This window comes from Haliotis rufescens, unplaced genomic scaffold (assembly GCF_023055435.1).
Source record: "Haliotis rufescens isolate VD_foot unplaced genomic scaffold, xgHalRufe1.0.p SCAF_19, whole genome shotgun sequence".
Lineage (NCBI taxonomy): Eukaryota > Metazoa > Mollusca > Gastropoda > Lepetellida > Haliotidae > Haliotis > Haliotis rufescens.
The window spans coordinates 24,539,643-24,566,856 of NW_025963879.1; the positions used below are offsets into that span (position 1 = coordinate 24,539,643).

General features: G+C 42.6%; 1 protein-coding gene across 9 annotated transcripts in view; it reads right to left on the reverse strand.

Annotated features, from left to right (window-relative positions):
* Positions 1 to 27,214, reverse strand: part of LOC124123519 (COP1-interactive protein 1-like) — a 121,974-nt gene that overhangs the window by 53,324 nt on the left and 41,436 nt on the right. For 5 of the 9 annotated variants that reach the window (XM_048399044.1, XM_048399045.1, XM_048399042.1 and 2 more), the window contains 14 exons: positions 25,508 to 25,591; positions 24,955 to 25,038; positions 19,195 to 19,269; positions 18,197 to 18,343; positions 16,929 to 17,012; positions 15,311 to 15,469; positions 12,507 to 12,653; positions 11,564 to 11,722; positions 10,689 to 10,772; positions 8,846 to 8,908; positions 7,081 to 7,248; positions 4,906 to 4,989; positions 3,360 to 3,443; positions 2,462 to 2,482 (listed from right to left, as the gene is read on the reverse strand). In XM_048399044.1, coding sequence (XP_048255001.1) covers positions 2,462 to 2,482; positions 3,360 to 3,443; positions 4,906 to 4,989; positions 7,081 to 7,248; positions 8,846 to 8,908; positions 10,689 to 10,772; positions 11,564 to 11,722; positions 12,507 to 12,653; positions 15,311 to 15,469; positions 16,929 to 17,012; positions 18,197 to 18,343; positions 19,195 to 19,269; positions 24,955 to 25,038; positions 25,508 to 25,591 — 1,443 coding nt within the window. The remainder of the gene's footprint in view (positions 1 to 2,461; positions 2,483 to 3,359; positions 3,444 to 4,905; positions 4,990 to 7,080; positions 7,249 to 8,845; positions 8,909 to 10,688; positions 10,773 to 11,563; positions 11,723 to 12,506; positions 12,654 to 15,310; positions 15,470 to 16,928; positions 17,013 to 18,196; positions 18,344 to 19,194; positions 19,270 to 24,954; positions 25,039 to 25,507; positions 25,592 to 27,214) is intronic. The other 4 variants (XM_048399050.1, XM_048399043.1, XM_048399047.1 and 1 more) reach the window with 3 other exon arrangements.

The window sequence follows — 27,214 nt, forward strand, 5'->3', positions numbered from 1 at the left end:
ATGGTGAAGGCAATGATGAGACTGACAAGATAACAAAGGCCAAGCAATACTGTGACAAGGTTAGTACATGCAGTAATTCCCCCACCACAAGCCGGTCTGTCTGCAGTGTATCAACATGGACCCGAACCAAAACAAGTTACCTTAAACACATATATCATTTGTGTTAGAAAATGCATACCAAAAACATATGTGACACAGGCTAAATATATCTAGTTGTTAATTAATTCAAAATTAAAGTAATATGTTTTTAACAAGATACCTTCTTAAACAACAAGTTTGTTAAATTTGAATGCAGATAGGACCATCATTTTGTTTGTTTGTTGTACAATAGTGCAATATTCCAGCTATATGACAACGGCCTGTAAATAATAAAGTCTGGACAAGACAAACCAGTGATAAATATTATGAGCCACGATCCACACAATCGGGAACATTGACACACTATAATAGCAGTTGGTTGGTTGGTTTGTTGTTTAATGCCGCACTCAGCAACATTCCAGCTATATGATGGCGGTCTGTAAATAATTGAGTCTGGACCAGACAATCCAGTGATTGACAACATGAGCATCGATCAACGCAAATGGGACCGATGACATGCATCAACCAAGTCAGCTAGCCTAACCTTCGATCCCGTTAGTTGCCTTTTACGACAAGCATATTCGCCTTTTTCAGCAAACATGGGTTGCTGAAGACATATTCTACCCTGGATCTTCACGGGTCTATAAAAGCAGTCAGCGAGTCTGACCGTCGCCTTGTACAACAAGTTTGGGTTGCTGTGGACCAACTCTCTCTAGAATGCCCATGGGGGTCAGTTTGTGTGGAGACAAAATAATAAGTTTGAGACAACTACTTCTGTAATATAACAAGAGTCAACTGTTTTAATGATCTAACATACTACAGCAACCTTTATCATCTAACTACATGCTGTAACCATATATATATATACTCTCAATCACTACAATACAGGTATAATGAATACATATTGCAAACAAACAACTTGAAATTTCTACTATCACCATGGGTTCAAGGACTTTGGGAAACACCATTGTGTGGAAACTGGGACCAAGTGACTATCACCAGGGACCATTCTTGTGTTCATGTGACACACAGATATAGATCCAGAACTACATGATCAAATGGTTCATGTGAGATTTAATATCTAGTTTATCCTGTTTGTGTAAAATTATATTTATTTTCTTATTGGATTCTCATAGAAACAGCCAAATCAAAACAGTAATGCTCATGGCCAAAAAAATGAGTACATCTCTGCTGAAGAACATCGATTTTAAAGAATGTTCAAATATTTCTGGTAGATGAGACTGAAATGGGCGTGCTTAAATGAGGGAAAAGCTTTGGGAGTGCTTAAGTTACCATTGACATGAGGGGCTTTGATGAGGGCAAAGCTATGGGAGTGCTTGAGGTACCATTGACATGGGGTGCGTTAATGAGGGCAAAGCTATGGGAGTGCTTGAGGTACCATTGACATGGGGAGCGTTAATGAGGGCAAAGCTATGGGAGTGCTTGAGGTACCATTGACATGGGGTGCGTTAATGAGGGCAAAGCTATTGGAGTGTTTGAGGTACCATTGACATGGGGAGCGTTAATGAGGGCAAAGCTATGGGAGTGCTTGAGGTACCAATGACATGGGGTGTTTTAATGAGGGCAAAGCTATGGGAGTGTTTGCGATACCATACAGGTGACAATGCTTTGTGGTGGCAAAGCTGTGGGCGTGTTTGAGCTACCAATGTCATGGGGTGTTATAATGAGGGCAAAGCTGTAGGCGTGCTCGAGCTACCAATGTCATGGGGTGTTATAATGAGGGCAAAGCTGTAGGCGTGCTTGAGCTACCAATGTCATGGGGTGTTTTAATGAGGGCAAAGCTGTGGACGTGCTTGAGCTACCAATATCATTGGGTGTTTTAATATGAGGGCAAAGCTTAGGCTGTGTTTTTACTACCATCTGTGTGACATTTTTGTGAAGGCAAAGCTGTGGACGTGCTTGAGTTACCATACATGTGACATGCTTGGTGAAGGCAAAGTGCTTGAGTTACCATACCTGTGACAATGCTTTGTGAAGGCAAAGCTGTGGGAGTGCTTGAGTTACTATACATGTGACATGCTTGGTGAAGGCAAAGCTGTGAGAGCGCTTGAGTTACCATACATGTGACAATACTTTGTGAAGGCAAAGTGCTTGAGTTACCATATATGTGACATGCTAGGTGAAGGCAAAGTGCTTGAGTTACCATACATGTGACAATGCTTTGTGAAGGCAAAGCTGTGGGAGTGCTTGAGTTACCATACATGTGACAATGCTTGGTGAAGGCAAAGTGCTTGAGTTACCATACATGTGACAATGCTTTGTGCAGAGAAGGTGCCACTGTGGCAGCTGGGTGAGTGGTCAGTATTGCATGGTGATTAAACATGGACACACATACATGGCAATCTAAGTAAACCACACGTACCTCCGTCGAGCATGAATGTAACTGGAATCAAGAGTTGACGTTAACCAGGGGAAGCTTCTACATGTACCTACAGGCTTGACTGTCCAACTAAGGGATACACAGTGAGTGGCAGTCAATCCATCACAGCTACCAGTAACCCAGTCCGAACCAGACAAACCAGTAGCAGTGATCAAGTCCTACAGGTGGACTGACTGACAGATCAGCAGGTTGAGTGGATCTCAACATAATCGTGACAAAGTCCACACTCAGGAAATGTGTCTATGAAGGATCATCTCTAGGAACTTAGAATTCCCCCAAATCATCATGACAGTGAAGGATAAAAAAACACTTTGTACAGATGTTATGCAGGGTTATTTTTGATTAAACCATCCTATTGGGTCAATTACAACAATCCCATTGATCATATTGATTTGGTAAATAGCTGTCCAATTTTATTTTATAATTGATCTTTGAAAACATGAACATAAATTTAAAACTAATAACATGAATTTGAAAACAACAACATGAATTTGAAAACAGCAACAAGAATTTAAAAACAGCAACATGAATTTGAAAACAGCCAATAATGTTTCATAAAAATTCTCACTGAAAATGGTTCTTCCCTATCTACTCTCTGAAATATTAAATCAAAACTTAAATTCAAGTATCTTGTGTCTAAAACCTACGCTTAAAACCCTTCAAAACTTATTTTCAATAATTCTTGCATTTAATTTGGTAAACCTGCTGTAGGACACTTTGATGCTTGAATGTGATATAGTGTCAAATAGACTCAAATAGTGTCCAATAGACTCATATAGTGTCAAATAGATTTAAATAGTGTCAAATAGACACAAATAGAGTCAAATAGTGTCCATAACACAGCCAGCCATTTCTCTACATTACGGTTAATGACACATACCTCGCTGACTTTCTCCTGGTGTTTTGCCTTCAACTTGCCGATGTCTGCATTCAGTCTCTGGATGTTTTCATCTCGGACCAACACCTGGGATTCAAAGTTGAAATAGTGAACCTTAAAGGGCAAGTTCACACGGAAATGAACCTATTTTTCTTGTACTTTTTCCACATTAAAAGTATTAACCTAGTAGTGTCATAGACAAAAATATAAAAATATCACAATTAATTAACACATTTTTTGCATTAAAACGATTGATATTTTTAACATTTACCAAGTGTTCTATTTTCATAACAAAAACACCATGGCTTATGCCCCTTGCAATATGACTTCATTGGTGCCAATTGATAAACATTATGACGTCATCATGCTATGTTAGAGCCGCTTCACGTGGTGTAGGTACAGGTGTGTGATTCAAGCGTCTCAGATGCCAGCCAGCATAGTGTTATGCTGAGTCACCACTGCGCCGGGGTGTGTCGTAGGCCATGTTGTTTTACCGCAAACTGGTACTTGATATCTTTTGCGTTGAGAATAGACAGGGATCCAGTTGAATTGGCACCAATTACGTCATAATCTAAGGGGGATAACTCAGACCTGTTTAGCTCGAAAAACGAAGGCCTCATAACGGCATATCATTTTCACACTATTGTGAGCTTCCTACATTCACTGTGAAAAAAAATGAGTTTACATTTTCAAACACAGATATTAACTAATTCTAAAATTGTGTTTTGTTTAGAAAAAGAAAGAAAGTGATTTTTGTGTGTACACTTCCCCTTTAATGAGTTGAATTACTCTTAAGGGGGAGGTAAGCTTTAAAAGTGAGCCAGGTTGTAGAGGTTTAGTACTTAGGTTAGACCCATACGGACAGCCATGATGGTGTCAAACAGAGTGGATATTGGACTCGAACCTATGAATAGCGGATCCTGGCATGAGTACAGGAGACAACTTGGTGACCCTTACACAGAGGAACCTCTTGTAACATGAGGCCTTTGTTTAATTGGTTTGCGGATCCTCTGACCCAAAATACTGAGAAAATGAAAAAGTAATATAAATATTTTTTTTATTTTTTTTTTATCATTGCTAACCAGGTTAATGTTTGTACTAGAATGTAAGAAGTATTTCTGGAACCTTGTAATGCAGTAACAAGACTACTTTTCCATCAAAAGTTGCTACTTTGCATAAGGAATTGCTTCAGGCTTGTCATGTCAGATATTTGGTATTATAGATTTTTCCCTGAGCAGTACTTCATAATGACTTACGGATTATTGGATGTTTCCTACAGGTTGTTCGTTTTGGTCACTGCTTCATGATAGACATTGCTTTTCAGCAAGGAGCTTCCAAAAAAAATCTGTTTTTTACCCACAACACATTTTTTATTAGAACATCCACTGAACTTCTTTTTTGGGTAACACCTGAGCCTTTAATATTTTTTTTACTAAAAAAATAATTTGTTGACAGAAAAGCCAAGGATCCAACACTGAAGGATATCAGATGGTAAGACAGAAGCCTAAAGCTGCAAGATGTGTCGTCAAGGAGATGCTGTGATGCCTACCTTGTTGACCGTCTCCTTCTGCTGCCGCTGCAGCACCTCCACATCCCCGCGCAGCTGCTGGATTACGTTGTCCTTCGTGTCAATCTGATAACACCAACAACACCAGGTCACCACCAACACACGTTCACCACCAACACTAGGACCAACACACCTTCACCACCAACAATAGGACCAACACACATTCATCTCCAACACTAGGACCAACACGCATTCACCACCAACACTAGGACCAACACACGTTCACCACCAACACTAGGACCAACACACCTTCACCACCAACACTAGGACCAACACACCTTCACCACCAACACTAGGACCAACACACCTTCACCACCAACACTAGGACCAACACACCTTCACCACCAACACTAGGACCAACACACCTTCACCACCAACACTAGGACCAACACACCTTCACCACCAACACTAGGACCAACACACGTTCACCACCAACACTAGGACCAACACACCTTCACCACCAACACTAGGACCAACACACCTTCACCACCAACACTAGGACCAACACACCTTCACCACCAACACTAGGACCAACACACCTTCACCACCAACACTAGGATCAACACACCTTCACCACCAACACTAGGACCAACACACCTTCACCACCAACACTAGGACCAACACACCTTTACATCCAACACTAGGACCAACACACCTTCACATCCAACAGTAAGACCAACGCACGTTCACCACCAACACTAGGACAAACACACCTTCACATCCAACAGTAGGACCAACACACATTCACCTCCAACACTAGGACCAACACACGTTCACCACCAACACTAGGACCAACACACCTTCACCACCAACACTAGGACCAACACACCTTCACCACCAACACTAGGACAAACACACCTTCACCACCAACACTAGGACAAACACACCTTCACCACCAACACTAGGACCAACACACATTCACCACCAACACTAGGACCAACACACCTTCACCACCAACACTAGGACCAACACACCTTCACCACCAACACTAGGACCAACACACATTCACATCCAACACTAGGACCAATACACCTTCACCACCAACACTAGGACCAACACACCTTCACCACCAACACTAGGACCAACACACATTCACCACCAACACTAGGACCAACACACATTCACCTCCAACACTAGGACCAACACACATTCACCTCCAACACTAGGACCAACACACGTTCACCTCCAAAACTAGGACCAATACACCTTCACATCCAACACTAGGACCAACACACCTTCACCACCAACACTAGGACCAACACACATTCACCTCCAACACTAGGACCAACACACCTTCACATCCAACACTAGGACCAACACACGTTCACCTCCAACACTAGGACCAATACACCTTCACATCCAACACTAGGACCAACACACGTTCACCACCAACACTAGGACCAACACACCTTCACCACCAACACTAGGACCAACACACATTCACCACCAACACTAGGACCAACACACCTTCACCACCAACACTAGGACCAACACACCTTCACCACCAACACTAGGACCAACACACCTTCACATCCAACAGTAGGACCAACACACCTTCACCACCAACACTAGGACCAACACACGTTCACCAACAACACTAGGACCAACACACCTTCACATCCAACACTAGGACCAATACACCTTCACATCCAACACTAGGACCAACACACCTTCACATCCAACACTAGGACCAACACACCTTCACATCCAACACTAGGACCTCCAACACTGACAATCCATATTGACAAGCAAATTGGGCAAAAATTGGTAGTAGGTGAAATGGGTGAGAAAGAGAGAGATAGTGCGGTTTTACGCCACTTTTATCAATATTTCAGCAATATCACGATGGGGGAGACAAATTGGTAATTTGTAATATGTTATTATTGGCAATATGTTTAGTCATTGGATATATGTTTAGACATACACATGAAAAACAGAAAACAGCTGTTATGTTGCCACTGAAAATATTTTTGTAATCTTGTGATGTTTGCATTCATTATCTAGCCAAAATGTAAACATGCAAATTAATATAGATACTTTCTACATGGTCAGTGTATCAACAAACACATACTTCACATGCAGAATACATCAGAGGTGCAACTAGGACACTTTCTTAGCTAGGTAGGATGCGACTGCTGTAGAGCTGAAGCAACTTACTGTATGGCTGAAGTTGTCGACCTGAGCATTGATGGAAGTGACCTCTATGCTAAGTTCCCGGACCCTGTCCTCCAGGCGAGCCACCTCGTCCAGGTGAGCTACGTTCCGCTTCTTGGCCTCCTCCAGACTGGTCTCCAGGTTCTGCATCGCCGCCTTCTTCGTGTCAATCTGAACACAACAGTAGAGTGAGTGAGTGATGGAATGTTGCTGCGGGCGTCAGTGAGCGATATCACAGAAATCTGACAGACATATATTACAGTAGCCTCATTATTCCTGGAACACTCAGTGACAGAATGTTGCAGTATGCAAGACAGGGTTCGGCTGTTAGGAGTGACCTTGACCTTCAACATTCACCAATCATATGCCAGAACAGTTCCTTAAAGCAAAAATATGAGGTGCTACACATCTGAAGTCTCATTACCATGATTGTGAGTGAGTGAGTTAGGTTTAACCCCGCTTTTAACAGTATTCCAGTTATATCGAGGCGTGTCAGCTTAATGTGGGAGGAAAGCCCAAAGTGATGCAGGTCTCAGATGTTTACCAATTCAGTGAAACCCACGAGCACGGGTATGGTGCTGACAAACCTAGAAACATAATTGGGGCGAACCGGTATTCGAACCCACAATCATAGGTTTCTGGCGTGCCCAAGGGACGCAACTCTGCAAAGCGAATCGCGGCGCCTTAGACGACTGGGCCACCCGTGCCCCCAACAATACCATAATGCCAATACCATCTGATATATGATCAAATGATCAATAGTGTAACCTTGACATTCAACACAACCATGACATATGACAAGCGTTGACTTAGCCATTTAAATTAAATTTTCACTGTGATATTGTCTTATTTACTTGTGATTTAAACTAGAAAATTCCTGAGGTTTGAGCAATGTTTTGCGATGGGAACTCTTGTGGAACCTTGACTTTATATATAAGTCACAAAAAACTGATGCAACTGAGAGCCCTCCCTCGAGTTTTGGTTAAAAGTAGCAGTTATAAATACCCAAGTCATCATTCATACAAGTTTTGTTGATGCCTAATTCACCGAGTCACCTTGACCTTCAATGTCACCCAATTACATGTCAGAAAGGTTCCCCAGGGGTATATGAGAGCTATTACAGGAATGAAATCTCTTACATATTTTGGTTGTGAAAATTTCAAGCCAACACATCAAGCAGCCCACCTTATCATGTCCATAGGGGGCTCTAGGCCTAGACATGAAACAGGCACCAGATGACGGTACATTTCACGTCTTTACCTGGTTGAATCAAACCACAGGCTCAAGAAATGGTCCCAGTTCTGACGGACCACACTTATGACACTGCCAAAATATACAGAGACCTTTACACCTGCATTTAGGTTCGGGTGTACAGCAGTCAAAGTTAGGTGAGGTGAGGTGAAATGGGGTTTAACGTCGCGTCCAAGATTATTGCACTTATATAGCGACGTGCATGTACGTGTGTGTGTTTGTGTGGCTGCTTGTACTAGTCCGGACTGATGCCGATTTATAGTGCTAGCTCACTGAAATACCATGCCGCAGTTTAACATGAATACCCCACTCAGACACAGTATACTGACTCCGAGCCGACCAGTCCTTGTTTTAGCCCCTTAATGTCGAGCGCCAGACAGGGTAACAACAAGTACCATCTTTTAACCTCTTTTGATATGACGCGACCGGGGATCGAACCCCGGACCTTCCGCTCTTCAGACCACGGAGGCGGTCCAGTGAAAGTAAGACTAACTGGAACATGAATCATGGTACATACCTCATTATGTGCTGACCGAAGCTGTACCTTCAGTTGTTCGATCTCTCTGCTCATCTGGGACACCTGATGATGAAAAGGACAGACACATAACGTAAGTGAACAAGTGAATGGTGGATGGCTTCAAATAGTCAGCAATATCCCTATTACATCATAGTGTTGGTTGGTTGGTTGTTTAACGCCGCACTCAGCAATATTCCAGCTATATGACGGCGGTCTGTGAGTGAGTGAGTGAGTATGGTTTTACGCCGCTTTTAGCAATATTCCAGCAATATCACGGCGGGGGACACCAGAAATGGGCTTCACACATTGTACCCATGTCGGGAATCGAACCCGGGTCTTCGGCGTGACGAGCCAACGCTTTAACCACTAGGCTACCCGACCGCCCCCGGCGGTCTGTGAATAATCAAGTCTGGACCAGACAATCCAGTGATTGACATCATGATCATCATTCCACGCTATTGGGATACGATGACATGCATCAACCAAGTCAGCAAGTCTGACCACCTGATCCCGACAGTCACCTCTTACGACAAGCATAGTCGCCTTTTACGGCTAGCATGGGTTGCTGAAGACCTATTCTAACCCGGATCTTCACAGGTCTACATCATAGTGGGATATAAAGACCATAGAGCATTGGCCAGGCAAACCACTGGTTGATAGTGTGAGCACATGCATCATCCATTGTGACCATCTGATCCACACATGTTCCTTCAAGAATTATGTTTAGTACCCCCCCCCTAGGGTTGGGCATTGAAGGTCTAAAGTGTATCACAATATTTTGCAACGCACAAGGCTGCATTGCGATATGTATCACGATACATTGTATAATTCTAAATTCTTCATTCAGATCAATCTGATACACTAAGGTGTAAACTGAAGTTCATAAATGGAACAAAACAAGATGCTGGAGTGAGTGAGTGAGTGAGTTTGATTTTACGCCGCTTTTAGCAATATTCCAGCAATATCACGGCGGGGGACACCAGAAATGGGCTTCACACATTGTACCCATGTTGGGAATCGAACCCGGGTCTTCGGCGTGACGAGCAAACGCTTCAACCACCAGGCTACCCGACCGCCCCCACAAGATGCTGGAACAACATGATGTTTACTCATTCAATAAATACACAGCCATCTTGGAGCCCTGGATGCCCGCTCCTGGGCAGTGAAGGCTTTTGGCAAGTATATAACATTAAACACATGATAACAACCCATATTTGAAATCAGCTGATATATTGAGCATGAAAAAATGATATTGTGATATGTACTGTGGAAAGAATGAATCTCAATTTACCAATATACCGGTAATACCTCGCAACCCTAGAACCCCCAATTATCTCCACACGGGGAAACAAGCAATAAGGTCGTTATCAGAAAATGAAGTACCATGACTTCTTTCCTCTGTACTTATGTGGTGTTGATTCAAAAGAATTGGGGTTTAACGTCGCGTCCAAGATTATTGCACTTATATAGCGACGTGCATGTACGTGTGTGTGTGTTTGTGTGGCTGCTTGTACTAGTCCGGACTGATGCTGATTTATAGTGCTAGCTCACTGAGATACCATGCCGCAGTTTAACATGAATACCCCACTCAGACACAGTATACTGACTCCGAGCCGACCAGTCCTTGTTTTAGCCCCTTAATGCTGAGCGCCAGACAGGGTAACAACAAGTACCATCTTTTAACGTCTTTTGGTATGACGCGGTGGGGGAGGGAACCCCGGACCTTCCGCTCTCCGGGTGGATGATTCTGAGGAAATAATTATCAACACCAAACGTATGGTGTATTTCCACTGGGAAGGCACAGAGTTTAACATAGAAGCTGTGTCCAGTCACTGAAGCTCACCTTCTCCTCGTATCTACTGTTGACTTCCTGTAGACTGAGCTGTTCCATCTTCAGCTTCTTGATGGCTTCCTCACGACGCTTCACCTGCAGGACAATAGTTTGTTTATTTGTTTGTTTGTTGTTTAACGCCACACTCAGCAATATTCCAGCTATATGACAGCGGTATGTAAGTAATAGGATCTGGACCAGACAATTCATGTTGATATCATGAACATCGATCCACGCAATTGGGATGCCATGACATGCATCAAGCAAGTCAGCGAGCCTGACCACCCGATCCCATTCGTCACCTTTTACGACAAGCATGGGTTGGTGTAGAGCTATTCTAGCCCAGATCTTCACGGGCCAAGGACAATGGAGATACATGACAACTCTCCACCTGCCTCCACATCTACACAGTGAAGGCCAGCATGCGGGTCAATACAACACATGCCCAGTAACAGCCAAAAGGTATTGCACAACACCGGTATTTTTCCAATTGTCAAGGTTTAACACTGAGCCTGTTTAGATAAAAAATGATAATAATAATAATAATAATAATAATAATAATAATAATAATAATAATAATGATAATAATAATAATAACAATAATAATAAAAAAATAAAAAAATAAATAAAAATAATAAGTGCATTTATAATGCGCCAGATTCCATTCATTAAGTGGATGCTCAAAGCGCTACACTATTATTACCCTGGTCAATGGATCTGTGAGCACACGATTTTCATTCTCAGCTCCCTGGGGAGTATACAACCGAAGCTGCCTGTGAGGCGCTGGAAGGTTAACAGCCACATTACCATCACATCCTACCGGGTACATGCAGTTAGCCAGTTACATCTACTAATTTCAGTTTGAAATGTAGTGTGTGTGTACCCACCTCAGTGTTGAGTACATCCTGTTCACTCTGAGCGTTGATGGCGAAGGCCTGTATCCGGGCCTCGAGGCGCCCGTTCTCCTCCACGGCCTCCTTGTACAACTCCTTGGCGTGGGACAGGTCCTGGGACAACTGTTGAAGAGTTATCTCCTTCCTTGACAACTACAACATAGAAGGAAGATATGATTACATTTCTTGATGTCAGATTTTGCAGTCATACGCTAATCATAAACAAGCATGAAACACTCATATCCCCTGGAAATATGACATGTCCAGCTGTGTGCAAGGCAAGAAGTACTGTCCGTTTTTTTAAAGTTATTTTCTGGCAAGGAGCACTACCGCCATTTTCATGCTAAGTCAAAGTCATTGAAAAGGAAACTTGAATGATAAACTTTCAAAAAATCCCAAACTATTTAAGGCACCAGTTCACATCTAGACCTACACTATAGACCTATCTATGTGCCAAGATTGTTTAAGTTATCTCTCACGATTTTTTAGTTCTGCTCTGGAAACGAAACTTGATGGATTGAAGGATTGAAGGATGGAAAGGTGGAAGGATGGAAGGACGGACGAACAGCACCCATTCCCATATCCCCTTCCACTTCAAGACGGGGGATAAAATTTTTAAACATTTCTACAAAGGATTCGTAAACTAGTTACTCATCCAAGGACCTGTATCTTTGACGTTTTTTGTTTACTATCTCTGTAAATACACAATACAAGGGGTCATCTTTTTAAGTGCTTGTCCTGAACATTCAAGTCCTTTAAAATATATAATTCAGCAGTACAGTGATAGAACAATATTTTCATAACCCTTCTTCTTCAAAGCATGTCTTCGTGATATGACCACCTGTTTCTATAACGGCCACCCATCCCCACAATAACAGCTAGTAACTTGAAGCCAAGCAGTACAAGACTTCATGAATCCAAACATCAGTTCACTCACACTGTCCTCCAATTTGCGCCTGTCCTCGGCAACATTCATGAGATCAATGTCGGTCTTCTGCAGCGTCGTCTCCTTGTTGGTGAGCTCATCCTGGATCTCATGTAGCTGGCGATGGACTCGGCTGATCTGCTCGTCTCGCGACATCAGCTGTAGGAAAGAGAGGATTAAAGTCACTTTGTTTCCAACTTACCGAGGCAAGAGAGTTCACCGACTGTAAAAGTCGAGTTTCAACCCTTCCTGAATAAGGCCTGAATTTCTGGGTTTGATCATAGTGCCACCAGTGGCTATTACAAATTATGTCCATTCTATGTCCCTCCTATTGACCAATCAGATTCCACCTCTCATATCACTTGAATTAGCTCCAAACAAAGTGGCAGCCGAGTGATCTGATCTGAGTGATGATCAAGGTCTTTATTGTAATAAAACGTCTTACTTTGTGAAGTGCATCAAATCATGTGAACACCTTGATAAAAATCATGAAAAGATTTGGAAAATATCTGTTGCTGCTGGTACACATGCTTTGCACGGCAGTGTACAAACCAGATGTTGATTTTGTTACGTGATTTTCATTGGACTATGCATAGATTAGTTAGTCCAGCCAAAATATAACTCCATAATTCAATGGATTCCAGATAATCTGAGTTTTCCATACCCTCCTCCGGTCGACCCAACACACTGACAGTGATAGTGCTGTAGTCCACGGTTGTCACTGATCTGACTATGGAAGTTGTTACCCCTGCCTATTAGGGTTGGGACGAGTCCAAATTTACTACCTGGGTATCCACCACGCTATTACCCGACCCTACCCAGGTACCCGCTATATGTCTCAAGACTTGGGTGTAAAATGTGCGATTGGGAATAATTTTACCGTAGCCCTGGTAAAATGTATTTAGATGCATGTATAAACCAATCTGGTCATGCATACACTGAAGTTGACTGAAGTTTTATTTTTATTCAAACCTATAAAGGTCAGAAGGAATGTGTGCATAGTCAGAAAGAAATGGGAACATCAGTGACTTGTAGTGTAACCATAGATATATCACGTGACTAACCACAGGTCCGGGTAGTCCTGTGGGTACCAGGGCCCTACTCAGTACCCATCCGACCCGAGTACCCGAGTTACCCGTCCCAGCCCTACTGCCTATAGCAATATTCCAGCTCTATCACAATTCAAAGCACCAAGGTGAGGTGAGGTGAAATGGGGTTTAACGTTGTGTCTGTTATGTTTTTGCCTCATTTTCATAAACAACAAGATCATACAGCTTGGGTCCCATCTTTACTTGTTGATAAGATTACAGAAGTGAAATCGAGAGCGCGTCAATAGACGTCACTCAACATATGTGACGTCATTACTCTAAGCCAACCGCAAAAAGGCCACGTGAGGATGCAGAAGTAATTAGCATAAACAACAGTCCAAGATTATTGCACTTATATAGCGGTGTGTGTGTGTGTGTGTGTGTGTGTGTGTGTGTGTGTGTGTGTGTGTGTGTGTGTGTGTGTGTGTGTGTGTGTGTGTGTGTGTGTGTGTGTGTGTGTGTGTGTGTGTGTGTGTGTGTGTGTGTGTGTGTGTGTGTGTGTGTGTGTGTGTGTGTGTGGCTGCTTGTACTAGTCCGGACTGATGCCGATTTTTAGTGCTAGCTCACTGAGATACCATGCCACGGTTTAACATGAATACCCCACTCAGACACAGTATACCGACCAGTCCTTGTTTTAGCCACTTAATGCTGAGCGCCAGACAGGGTAACAACAAGTACCATCTTTGAACATCTTTTGGTATGACGTGGCTGGGGCTCGAACCACGGACCTTCGCTCCCCGGGCAGACGCTCTACCACTAGACCACGGAGGCGGTCTCAAAGCACCAAGACTATGCAACAGACTGATGCAAGGGTCACATTATGAGTGAATGCTTTCAGCAAAAGTGAATGTTTTCACGGGTGCCACCATTGGAGCAGGACAACGAACACCCAGTATCATCATTACTTGATAGTAATTCATCAACCCATTCATGAAAAAGTTGGAATTGTATAATGGCCTTTGCTTTTAGATGAGATTTTTTATGATTCTAGTAGTGGTTTGGTTGCTTGTATTTACACTGTATTAGCAACATTAGTTATATCCAGTAAACGGCATCTGAACAGACTCAAACCTATGACCTAGAATCAGACCTAGAGCTATGCACTTTGCAGCTTTGTATTTATTTGTTTGTTTGTTTCTTGTTTATCGACGCACCCGGCAATATTCCAGCTATATGACGGCCATCTGTAAATAAATATTTGAGTCTGGACCAGACAATCCAGTGTTTGATATCATGAGCATCGTTCCATGCAATTGGGATACAGTTGTAAGTCTATGATAAAGCATGAGAGTAACTCTCACCTTAGTGCTACAATCGCTTTGTTGAACGGACCCCTTGCTACCAGCCATCTCCATGACGTCTAATCTATTCCTATCATCCTCCACCAGCGTGTGTACAACTGCACCTCCTAAAGCTATGTGACAGTGTTTGTTTGTTTATTTATTTTTTAACACCACCCTCAGCAATATTCCAGCTATATGACAGCGGTCTGTAAATAATTGAGTCTAGACCAGACAATCCAATGTTTGATATCATGAGCATCGTTGCATGCAATTGAGATACAATGACATGCATCAACCAAGTCAGCGAGCCTGATCACCCAATCCTGTTTGTCAGCCCTTTACGACAAGCACAGTCGCCTTTTATGGCAAGCATGGGTTGCAAATTTGCAGCTTTGTACTAAAGCCGATCTCCAATTGACCCCAATGTCACCCCGCCCAGACATACCTGCCCCTCGTTCTGGGAGAACCTCTCGTGAAGCACGTTGAGGTCGGTCTTGAGGCGCATCACCTCCTCATCCTTGTCGGCCATCTCGGACTTGAACATGGTCTCCTGCTGGGAGGCCCCCAGGTCTCGCTCCTGCACCTCCGTCTGGAGGCGGTCAATCTGGAGCAGGACAGAGAGCTTACTGTAACACATTCCTAGAACTACAATATTACCAGAAGGAAACACCATGGTAGTGTCTGTTCTACACATCAGCAGCAACACTACAGCTATACCATGGCATACTCTGTGACAAGCATAGTGTACTGGGGATGTGACAAGCATGGGGTACTGGAGATGTACTCTGTGACAAGCATGGGGTACTGGAGATGTACTCTGTGACAAGCATGGGGTACTGGGGATGTACTCTGTGACAAGCATGGGATACTGGGGATGTACTCTGTGACAAGCATGGGGTACTGGGGATGTACTCTGTGACAAGCATGGGATACTGGGGATGTACTCTGTGACAAGCATGGGATACTGGGGATGTACTCTGTGACAAGCATGGGGTACTGGTGACGTGACAAGCATGTGATACTGGGGATGTACTCTGTGACAAGCATGGGGTACTGGAGATGTACTCTGTGACAAGCATGGGGTACTGGGGATGTACTCTGTGACAAGCATTGGATACTGGGGATGTACTCTGTGACAAGCATGGGATACTGGGGATGTACTCTGTGACAAGCATGGGGTACTGGTGACGTGACAAGCATGTGATACTGGGGATGTACTCTGTGACAAGCATGGGGTACTGGAGATGTACTCTGTGACAAGCATGGGGTACTGGGGATGTACTCTGTGACAAGCATTGGATACTGGGGATGTACTCTGTGACAAGCATGGGATACTGGGGATGTACTCTGTGACAAGCATGGGGTACTGGTGACGTGACAAGCATGTGATACTGGGGATGTACTCTGTGACAAGCATGGGGTACTGGAGATGTACTCTGTGACAAGCATGGGGTACTGGGGATGTACTCTGTGACAAGCATGGGATACTGGGGATGTACTCTGTGACAAGCATGGGATACTGGGGATGTACTCTGTGACAAGCATGGGGTACTGGGGATGTACTCTGCGACAAGCATGGGGTACTGGTGACGTGACAAGCATGTGATACTAGGGATGTACTCTGTGACAAGCATGGGCTAATGGGGATGTGACAGGCATGGTGTACTTGGGATGTGACAAGAATGGTGTACTTGGGATGTGACAAGCATGGTGTACTTGGGATGTGACAAGCATGGTGTACTTGGGATGTGACAAGCATGGAGTACTGGGGATGTACTCTGTGACAAGCATGGGGTACTGGGGATGTACTCTGTGACAAGCATGGGATACTGGGGATGTACTCTGTGACAAGCATGGGGTACTGGGGATGTACTCTGTGACAAGCATGGTGTACTGAGGATGTGACAAGCATGGGATACTGGGGATGTACTCTGTGACAAGCATGGGGTACTGGGGATGTACTCTGTGACAAGCATGGTGTACTAGTGACTCACTCTCTGACAAGCATGGGGTACTGGTGACGTGACAAGCATGGGGTACTTGGGATGTACGCAGTGACCTACCTCCCTGGCTTGGGCAGCGTATCGACTCTGCATCTGCTGCAACTCCCTCTCCAACTCATCCATCTTCAGCTGGGTGTCCTGGGTCTGGTGGACACATGCAGTGATTACATGCAGTGATTACATGTAGTGATTACATGTAGTGATTACATGCAGTGATTACATGCAGTGATTACATGCAGTGATTACATGTAGTGATTACATGCAGCGATTACATGCAGTGATTACATGCAGTGATTACATGCAGTGATTACATGCAGTGATTACATGCAGCGATTACATGCAGTGATTACATGCAGTGATTACATGTAGTGATTACATGTAGTGATTACATGCAGTGATTACATGCAGTGATTACATGCAGTGATTACATGCAGTGATTACATGCAGTGATTACATGCAGTGATTACATGCAGTGATTACATGTAGTGATTACATGCAGTGATTACATGCAGTGATTACATGCAGTGATTACATGCAGTGTTCATTACAACTTCAGGCACGTTTAGCATAGGGAGTAACTTTCCACATATATTGAATATTTTGCAAGAACCCGTAACAGATTTCCTGCCTGAACACTAACTCCCTACTGTTTAATGAAGGTTCTCCTCCCAGAGGAAAGAAACACTATTCCCAGTACTGTAGCAATGGCATCACATACACACAGACACTATATTCTTTCCCACAAACTAGGACCCCTGACTGTCACCAGCCTTGTGCAGTGAGTAAGGTTATGTTCTCAGCCATGACCCAATTCAGGACTAGATGTATTTATTTCGTCCATGACCTACAATGGCTCTAGATGTTTCAATTTCGTAAATGACCAAGCTTAGCACTAGATGTTTCGGTCTCGTCCACGACCCACCTCATCACTAGATGTTTTGATTTCTCCCATGACCTACAACGGCTCTAGATGTTTCAATTTTGTAAATGACCTGCCTCAGCACAAGATGTTTCAGTCTCGTCCACGACCCACCTCAGCACTAGATGTATTGATTTCGTCCACGACCTACTTCGCCACTAGATGTTTGAATCACGTAAATGACCAACCTCGGCACGAGATGTTTCGGTCTCGTCCATGACCCACCTCAGCACTAGATGTATTGATTTCATCCACGACCTACTTCGCCACTAGATGTTTTAATCCATAAATGACCAACCTCGGCACGAGATGTTTTGGTCTCGTCCATGACCCACCTCAGCACTAGATGTATTAATCTCGTCCATGACCCACCTAGGCACTAGCTATTTTGACCTCGCCAATTACCTACCTTTGCACTAGCTATTTTGATCTCATCCTTGAGTTGCTTGACAACCTCTCCTCTGTGTTGTGCTGTTGAGATAGCCTCTCGGAGTTTGTCATCAATCTCACAGTTTTCATTGCGGAGTTTGACAATTGCATCATGTCTCTCGGACACCTGTTGATCACAGGATTAGTTCAAAACATTAAACAAAGTACCTATAACACACTTAATGACAGACCTGTTACACACTTAATGACAGTGCCAATGCTTTCAATGTCAAACTAAAGAAGCTGTCTTCCACGACCTACTCTATGACATGATGTACAAGGAGAGGTGATAGGGGTTTAATGCTGCTGTCAAGATTATGGCACTGATACAGCGACATGCATGCATATGTGTATGAGTGTATGTGTGTGTGGCTGCTTGTACTAGCCAGGACTAATGCTGCTTATATAGTGCTTGCCCACTAAGATACTATGCTGCAGTTTAACATGGATACCCCACTCAGACACAGCATACTGACTCCGAGCCAACCAGTCCTTGTTTTATCCCCTTGATGTCGAATGTCAGGCAGGGTAAAAACAAGTGCCATATTTAAAAGGTTTGACGTGGCCGGGAAAAAAACATTGACCTTTCGCTCCCCCGGGTGGACGCTCTATTCACTTGACCACTCGATGTACAAATCTTTATCTTTATCTTCATTTTCTGATGACCCAGATCACAATCTGCACTTATTTGTTTTGTTATTTTACAAGGTGTAGTTACCCAATTGTAAAGCTTCAAGGCAAAATAGCAATCAATCATTTTCAGAAATGGGCTACGATCTTTGCTACCAAACCTGTCAAACTTTGCTGTCAATTCTTGCAACCAAAATTATTAAGCCTGAAAATGAAAAAAGTCTACCAAAAAATAGTCTATAATAGAGCTGTTACTAAAGCTAATGCAAGCCGCATCAACGCTATCCCAAGCATTATAAATGCTCTACAACCCTGACCCTGTCCTTGACCTTGACCTGTCAAACTCACCTCAGAGGTCAGGGCATCACGAGTATCTTTGGATGAGTTTTGTAGTCGTTGTAGACTGGCGGTCAATTTGTTGACCTGGGGAGTAGAGGGCAGGGAACGGTCAGAGGTGGACTGAACAACTCTAAAACTTGACGCCATGCTTAGTAAATTTGGGCATATTTTTTCAAAAAGATATCTTCATCAAGTACCAAACAGACAATACAAACGAATACGGGGTTTGCGCACGAGAGCCAGGGGAAAGAGAGCTACATAAGGGAGGCAACTCAAGAGTCCATATTAACACGAGTGAGTATGACAGAGATTAACATAATGTGGGATGGAAAATCGAAAAGCAAATGCTTTTTTTACTTATGGTTCGTCCATTTTACCATGAAAATGGTGTCTCCAGGAATATTCATAATTTTAATTCAGAGCTACAAATTTAGATGCATCAAGATATAATTGAAGATAAAGTTCCTAAAAGTGTCACATATAACTCAATTTAAAAAAATAAAAAAATAATGACTTGATACAGTCTAGAAGGGGAGACAGTAACCACTGCAGGGGAACACAGAGAGCAAGGTCATGCAGGATACGGCACAAGGAACGAGGGAGGTGGATACCATTAGCTACACATGGTCAAGGAATGTCAAGGTCAAGCAGCACACAGCTACAACACACGACAGACAAACCAAGGGCCTGTTCCACCAAGCGAGCATAGGGTTAAGACAACTGTTATTCCCACTGGCTTACTAAAGTCGTAGCGCTATAATCGCTTAGTGGAAAAGGCCCAGGTCACAACAAACTTAGGTTCAGGACAACCACAGAGTGCACACTAACAGTGTTCTAAATGAATGTCGAAAAGTGATTGGTTTTTGTTTGGTTTGTTGTTTAACGCCGCACTCAGCAATATTCCAGCTATATGACGGCGGTCTGTAAATAATCGAGTCTGGACCAGACAATCCAGTGATTGATATAATGAGCATCGATCCCAGCAATTGGCATCGATGACATGTATCAACCAAGTCAGAGAGCCTGACCACCCGATCCCGTTCGCCTCTTACGACAAGCATAGTCGCCTTTTACGGCAAGCATGGGTTGCTGAAGACCTTTTCTACCCCGTAATCTTCATGGGTCTGAAGAGTCCTTGTCACAATGGTTGCGATAGCTGTTGCTGTAGTGTTGAATCTAGGAATGCCCTTAATGCAGAACTGTCAGCTATTGGGTTGTGACAAGGATTCCTCTCGTGTTTAAAGTCTGAAGAGTCCTAGTGTTAAAATTTAAACATTTAGTCCTGACTGGTTTCAAAATTGTTCAAAAACTATGTCAGATAACTTCACATAGTTAGGACCACCTTTAAGTTCGAACACTGATCATTGATAATCTGTAGCTTCATCAATCAAGTGAACAGAAATCATTTGTTGACATTTGAGGTTTGTTGCGGCCTGGGTTGACTGTACAAGCAAGCTAGAGACTCATCATGGCCGTATGTATCAGAATACTGGCATACAAAAATATTTAACCTGACGTTTCATAATTCAATAAATGTTACACATAACTTTCCAACATGATATACCGGGTCTCACTTGCACATAGCGATCTTAGCGCTAAGATGATCGTAACTCCCATGCTTTAACATAGGCTTACAATAGTCGTAGCGCTAAGATCCCTTTGTGCAAGTGGACCCAGGACTCAATTCTAAACACAAATACTGACACTAACTGATATTCAAACTACCAACACATCCAGGATTTGACAAGGGCGTTGAACATATTACTTGAGGGCTTGTGTCCACAGTCTAGACTCTAGTGCTCAACTAGGATCAGAGTTGCCATCTCTCACAAATCCTTCAGCACGGATGAGTGTCTTTATAGGCATTTTGAAGTTGGACGTACCAACTTCTTTATTATACATACAAAATGTGTGGGGCTACTTCTTGCCCAATCCCTTGAAATGTGTACGTATAATAAAGTGAGTGAGTGAGTGAGTATGGTTTTATGCCGCTTTTAGCAATATTCCAGCAATATCACGGCGGGGGACACCAGAAATGGGCTTCACACATTGTACCGATGTCGGGAATCGAACCTGGGTCTTCGGCGTAACGAGCGAACGCTTTAACCACTAGGCTACCCGACCGGCCCTCGTATAATAAAGAAGTTGTTATCCATAACAATCCTTATCATAGTCCTTCAGCAGCAACTTTTCATAAACTGAACTGGAATTTGTGGCATAGCTTAGCATGTTTAGATAAAGATTTTTGTCTTGAATGTGAGAGTGAGTGAGTTGGGTTTAACACTGCTTTGAATAGTATTCCAGTTATATCACGGAGTGTCATCTTAATGTGGGAGGAAATCCCGAAAGTGATGCAGGTCTTAGACATTTACCACTTCGGTGAAACCCACGAGCACGGGTATGGTGCTGACAAACCTAGAAACATAATCGGGGCAAACCGGGATTTGAACCCACGATCAAAACAAGTACTGGCATGCCTAAGGGACGAACCCTGCACAGCGAATTGTGGCGCCTTATACAACTGGGGCACCCCTATTGATCTTCAATGGTACATAAGCAGGTCCCTGATCACTGATCAGCAAGGATACACAGTGGTACATGAGATTGTGTGAAAAATATGTGATAAACACGCCAAAAAATAAAACTTCACACAAAAACTGTGAATCAGAAATCATTCAAAGTATCCTTACATCTGCATGTGATTTGTGCAAAATAAAATGAAACAGCTCAAAATATGTGTGCCAAATTTGAAAAACTTCAACTTACAAGAACTGATTTGGAATTCTGAGGACACAATAACTAACACAAATCACAACCTTATCTGGCTGCACTGACATTACAAATAAATCCCCCTCTACCAGGACAGAACAGTCCAGGGTCCTGTTCCACAAAGTGGTCTTAGCGCTAAAATGATCGTAACTCCTATTCTAAAACATAGGCTTACAACAGTCGTAAGTCCATGGTCGCTTTGTGGAACGTGGCCCTGGGCTCTGTTCCACAAAGGTGATCGCAATTCCCATACTTTAACATAGGCTCACAACATTCTTAGCGCTAAGATCGCTTTGTGGAACGGGATGAAAAGCAAGGTGGAGGATAAGCGGACAATAGGTTGGCCCATATGCTTAGCACTGTGTTGAAGATGTCCTGTTCCATCAATGAGTATTCTACATCCGGGTAAGCTACCATACTAATAACATAGGGTAAAGCAACATTCATTTGGGTAAGCAGGCTCTATTCTATAATAGCTACATCACATATTAAAAAGCATTAGGACAAGTCTTCACAGAGATTCATTACCATGTATTATAGCTAAAACGGATAGAATGATCATTAAACCGCCCGCATGTTATCAGAAATGAGCGGGCCACTGTAACTTGATAATGCCCTCATATTGCTTGACGACGGGCCATTATCATGCCGTTGTTAGGTGAAGTCATAGGACAGGCATAGGTGACGTCACGTTCAATAGTGAATTCATCTGGTTTGTTCTAGGACGTATCCATATTTGTAAAAGTGGGTCAGTGACATTTGTGTTGATTGCAGTAAATGTTTCAAACCTGATATTGTTGTTTCTTTTTATTTGATAGAAAATTCCATCCATTTTAGCTATAATAACGGTAACGCTATTTTTCAGGGCATTATCATTTTCAGAAGCCCGAGGTCTTCAATTAACTGCCTGACAAAGGATGGCAGCCTAAAACTTTTAGTAAAAGACTGAGCATCTTTCACTCAAGTGACATAAGCAGTATATAGAACTACATAAAATTAACATACAACTGTAGGCATGCATTGTTGGGAAGCTATTCATTCAAACCTAACATAAATATGGCTACAGGCAGTAAGGTAAGCAACACTGGGTATGGCTACAAGCATTAGGGTAAGCAGCTCTGAGCGGAGCTCTCCGCTATCAGCTTGGGAGCACAAGAGAAACCATCTGGAACAAAATTCTCCACTAACAGGCATCACTGAACTTCTCAAAGCAATGGGGTAGAGCTTCAAGCATTAGGGTAAGCAACACTGAGCAGAGTTCTGACAGACAGGGATCATAGGCATCACTTCACCAAGCATGCTCAGCTCCACATATACTGGTAAACAAACAATGGGGTAGGCAACAAGCATTCAGACCTGTCAACCCTCCCACATTTTGCGGGAGACTCCCGCAATTTGATGAAATCTCCCAGTCTCCCGCAAGATGGACTATTTCTCCCGCAAAACAGAATTCTTCATTATTTAAAAAAATCGCCTCATTGTCCCGTGAGTGAAAACAATGAACGGGAAGTTTGCGTCCTGATCTGTCCGGTAGGCTCCCGGATTAGCGACCCTTATCACAGCCACCCGCAGGGGGGCCCAGATGGGCCTTTGTCCAGTAATCAACTGGTAATTAAATTCATATGGTGAACGATTGAACAATGTAAACTGTTAAGACAACTCGGATAGTCCTAACAGGTGCCTGAAGGGTTGAACTTGAAATGAAAAATCAGCCAAGTATTCATCACTTCATGAAATGAACTGTTGTCTTCATGTTCTTAGCGTGTTTATTCTTCCATAATTTAAGAACGTAGATACATATGGCCAGTCCAGTTATACATGACTTTATTGGTTATCAGATTTGTCAGAAACTTTGTTAAAACATCAACATACCTCAAAGTTACGTCATTGAACTCTTGGAAATGAAAACAAAATATGTCCTGCAAGCGCCGTCTTCAGAAACAACACTATGCGTGATTGGTTGATTCGGTAGTCGAAATAACAATGAGTTACACGATCAGGCTTCCTCACAGCAGGATTTCAAAGTCAAAGTTTAAAGTGAAACTTATAAATTTCCCTTTGACTGACATCGTGACTTGTGTGCACAGAAAATATCAAAACAGAACTTTATCAAATTTTGCGAGAATGTATCATGTGATTATTTTACACGATTTGATTGGCTAATAGTTTGCTTGCGTCCCAGATCTGCAATCTAATGTGCATACAACAGTACTAGTCAACCAATGAGATTAATACACGTCAAGGTCAGAAAGGTCAACAACGACAACGAGACTCATTTCATTCATAAATTGTAGTAAAAGGTAATAGTACTTCCAAATATGGCATACATTTCTTGGAATGGAATAACGTGAACATTTCTAGGAAATTTAAGAAGCGAAGTAATGGGACTGTCAACAGACTACCGCAGACAGAAAAAAACAGTATATCTTATTGAAACTAAGGGCGATGATGTTGCGTCAGGATAAATGCATTTGATATTTCTTTGGCGAATTTTGTAACCAACATCGCGCCAAATACTCAGAAAACCTGCATCGTAACGAAGCCTGACAACTGGTCGGATTGAACACGTCGTCAACTGGTCAAGCTACTGATTGTGAAATTTCAATATCTGTTTGCGTTTATCTGAGATGATCTTTGAACGAAAGTTATATGGGTAGATTGTGCTGGGTTTATTTTTGGAGGAGGAAAATGCAAACGGAAATTAAGCAAGCTGTACGTATAAGAAACTTATTGATTATTTATTGTTTCAAAATATTTGGTTTTCTTTGTAACATTATTAAAAATAAAAGTTGGAAATTATCTTATCTTCACTATCTTAAAAATCTCCCCCTTTGGAGGCAAATCTCCCCCATTTTGAAGTCAAATCTCCCACATTGTCATGATGAGGGGTTGACAGGTCTGAGCATTAGGGTAAGCAACACCAAGCAGAGCTCTCTGCTAACAGACAGGGAGCACTATTGCAAGCATCTAGAACAGAGCATGACAGCACTGTCCCGGTACCTGTGTCTGCGCCTCCGAGCTCTGGCTCCTTAGGGTTTGGATTTCCCCCTCTAACCTGGTCACCTTGTTTCTCAGTCCACTGGCCTACAGCACAACACATTACATGCTTTACCGCCTTCACAACGGGAGCAAACGTCAGTGTAGAAAATTACAATCTAATTGTTTTTTCTATATAATAAGTATGTATAGATTTACTCTTCAAAACCACAGGTTGAGTGGTTGGAATAAAACTGAAACAAAAACTACAAAAATATTCAATTTCATCCACAGGATGAACAGAACAAAAAGTGGAATCCTTGTTGCTTTGATTATTTCTTTAATGAGAGTATGATCCATTCAATCTAGTTAAGAGTGATTATTTTCACTGACATTTCTCCACAGACTGGACAGAAAGAAAAAAGTCATCTCTTAGATATTTCTCTCCTTTCATATTTTTACAATTATGACAGATCTGCATTCCAAGTACAATAAAATCTTGCCAAGTGATTTGTTTGTTCCAAGCACAGCTAATGTACTCGGTGAGATTTGTTAAAGCTTTCAATGTTTCTCCTACCTCATTGTCACCATCATCAAGTTGACGTCTCAGATGGCTGATCTCATCTTCCTGAGCCTTCATACGCGTCTCGTAGCGATGCATCTGTAACACAATGACACAATGACACAGTGAGACAATGAACTGACTCCACTCCTAGCATTCTCCAACCTGTCTCTGTCGGATATGACACAATGAACTGTCTTCCACTGCCCTTGTCAGATGTAACACAATGACAACCGTCAGTATGAACTGTCTCACAGTCAGATGTAACACAATGACAACAGTCAGTATGAACTGTCTCAGTCAGATGTAACACAATGACAATGACAACAGTCAGTATGAACTGTCTCAGTCAGATGTAACACAATGACAACCGTCAGTATGAACTGTCTCAGTCAGATGTAACACAATGACAACAGTCAGTATGAACTGTCTCAGTCAGATGTAACACAATGACAACAGTCAGTATGAACTGTCTCAGTCAGATGTAACACAATGACAACCGTCAGTATGAACTGTCTCAGCTAGATGAACACAATGACAATGACAACAGTCAGTATGAACTGCCTCAAATGTAACACAATGACAACAGTCAGTATGAACTGCCTCAAATGTAACACAATGACAACAGTCAGTATGAACTGCCTCAGTCAGATGTAACACAACGACAACAGTCAGTATGAACTGCCTCAGTCAGGTGTAACACAATGACAACAGTCAGTATGAACTGTCTTAGTCAGATGTAACACAATGACAACAGTCAGTATGAACTGCCTCAGTCAGATGTAACACAATGACAACAGTCAGTATGAACTGTCTCAGTCAGATGTAACACAATGACAACAGTCAGTATGAACTGTCTCAGTCAGATGTAACACAATGACAACAGTCAGTATGAACTGTCTTAGTCAGATGTAATACAATGACAACAGTCAGTATGAATTGTCTCAGTCAGATGTAACACAATGACAACAGTCAGTATGAACTGTCTCAGTCAGATGTAACACAATGACAATGACAACAGTCAGTATGAACTGCCTCAAATGTAACAAAATGACAACAGTCAGTATGAACTGCCTCAGTCAGATGTAACACAATGACAATGACAACAGTCAGTATGAACTGCCTCAAATGTAACACAATGACAACAGTCAGTATGAACTGTCTCAGTCAGATGTAACACAATGACAACAGTCAGTATGAACTGCCTCAGTCAGATGTAACACAATGACAACAGTCAGTATGAACTGTCTCAGTCAGATGTAACACAATGACAACAGTCAGTATGAACTGCCTCAGTCAGATGTAACACAATGACAACAGTCAGTATGAACTGCCTCAGTCAGATGTAACACAATGACAACAGTCAGTATGAACTGCCTCAGTCAGATGTAACACAATGACAAGTCAGTATGAACTGTCTTAGTCAGAAGTAACACAATGACAACAGTCAGTATGAACTGTCTTAGTCAGATGTAACACAATGACAACAGTCAGTATGAACTGTCTCAGTCAGATGTAACACAATGACAACAGTCAGTATGAACTGTCTCAGTCAGATGTAACACAATGACAACAGTCAGTATGAACTGTCTCAGTCAGATGTAACACAATGACAACCGTCAGTATGAACTGTCTCAGTCAGATGTTACACTATGACAACAGTCAGTATGAACTGCCTCAAGCCTGTCCAAATACCAAGTGACAACCTGTACCCATGGTTGG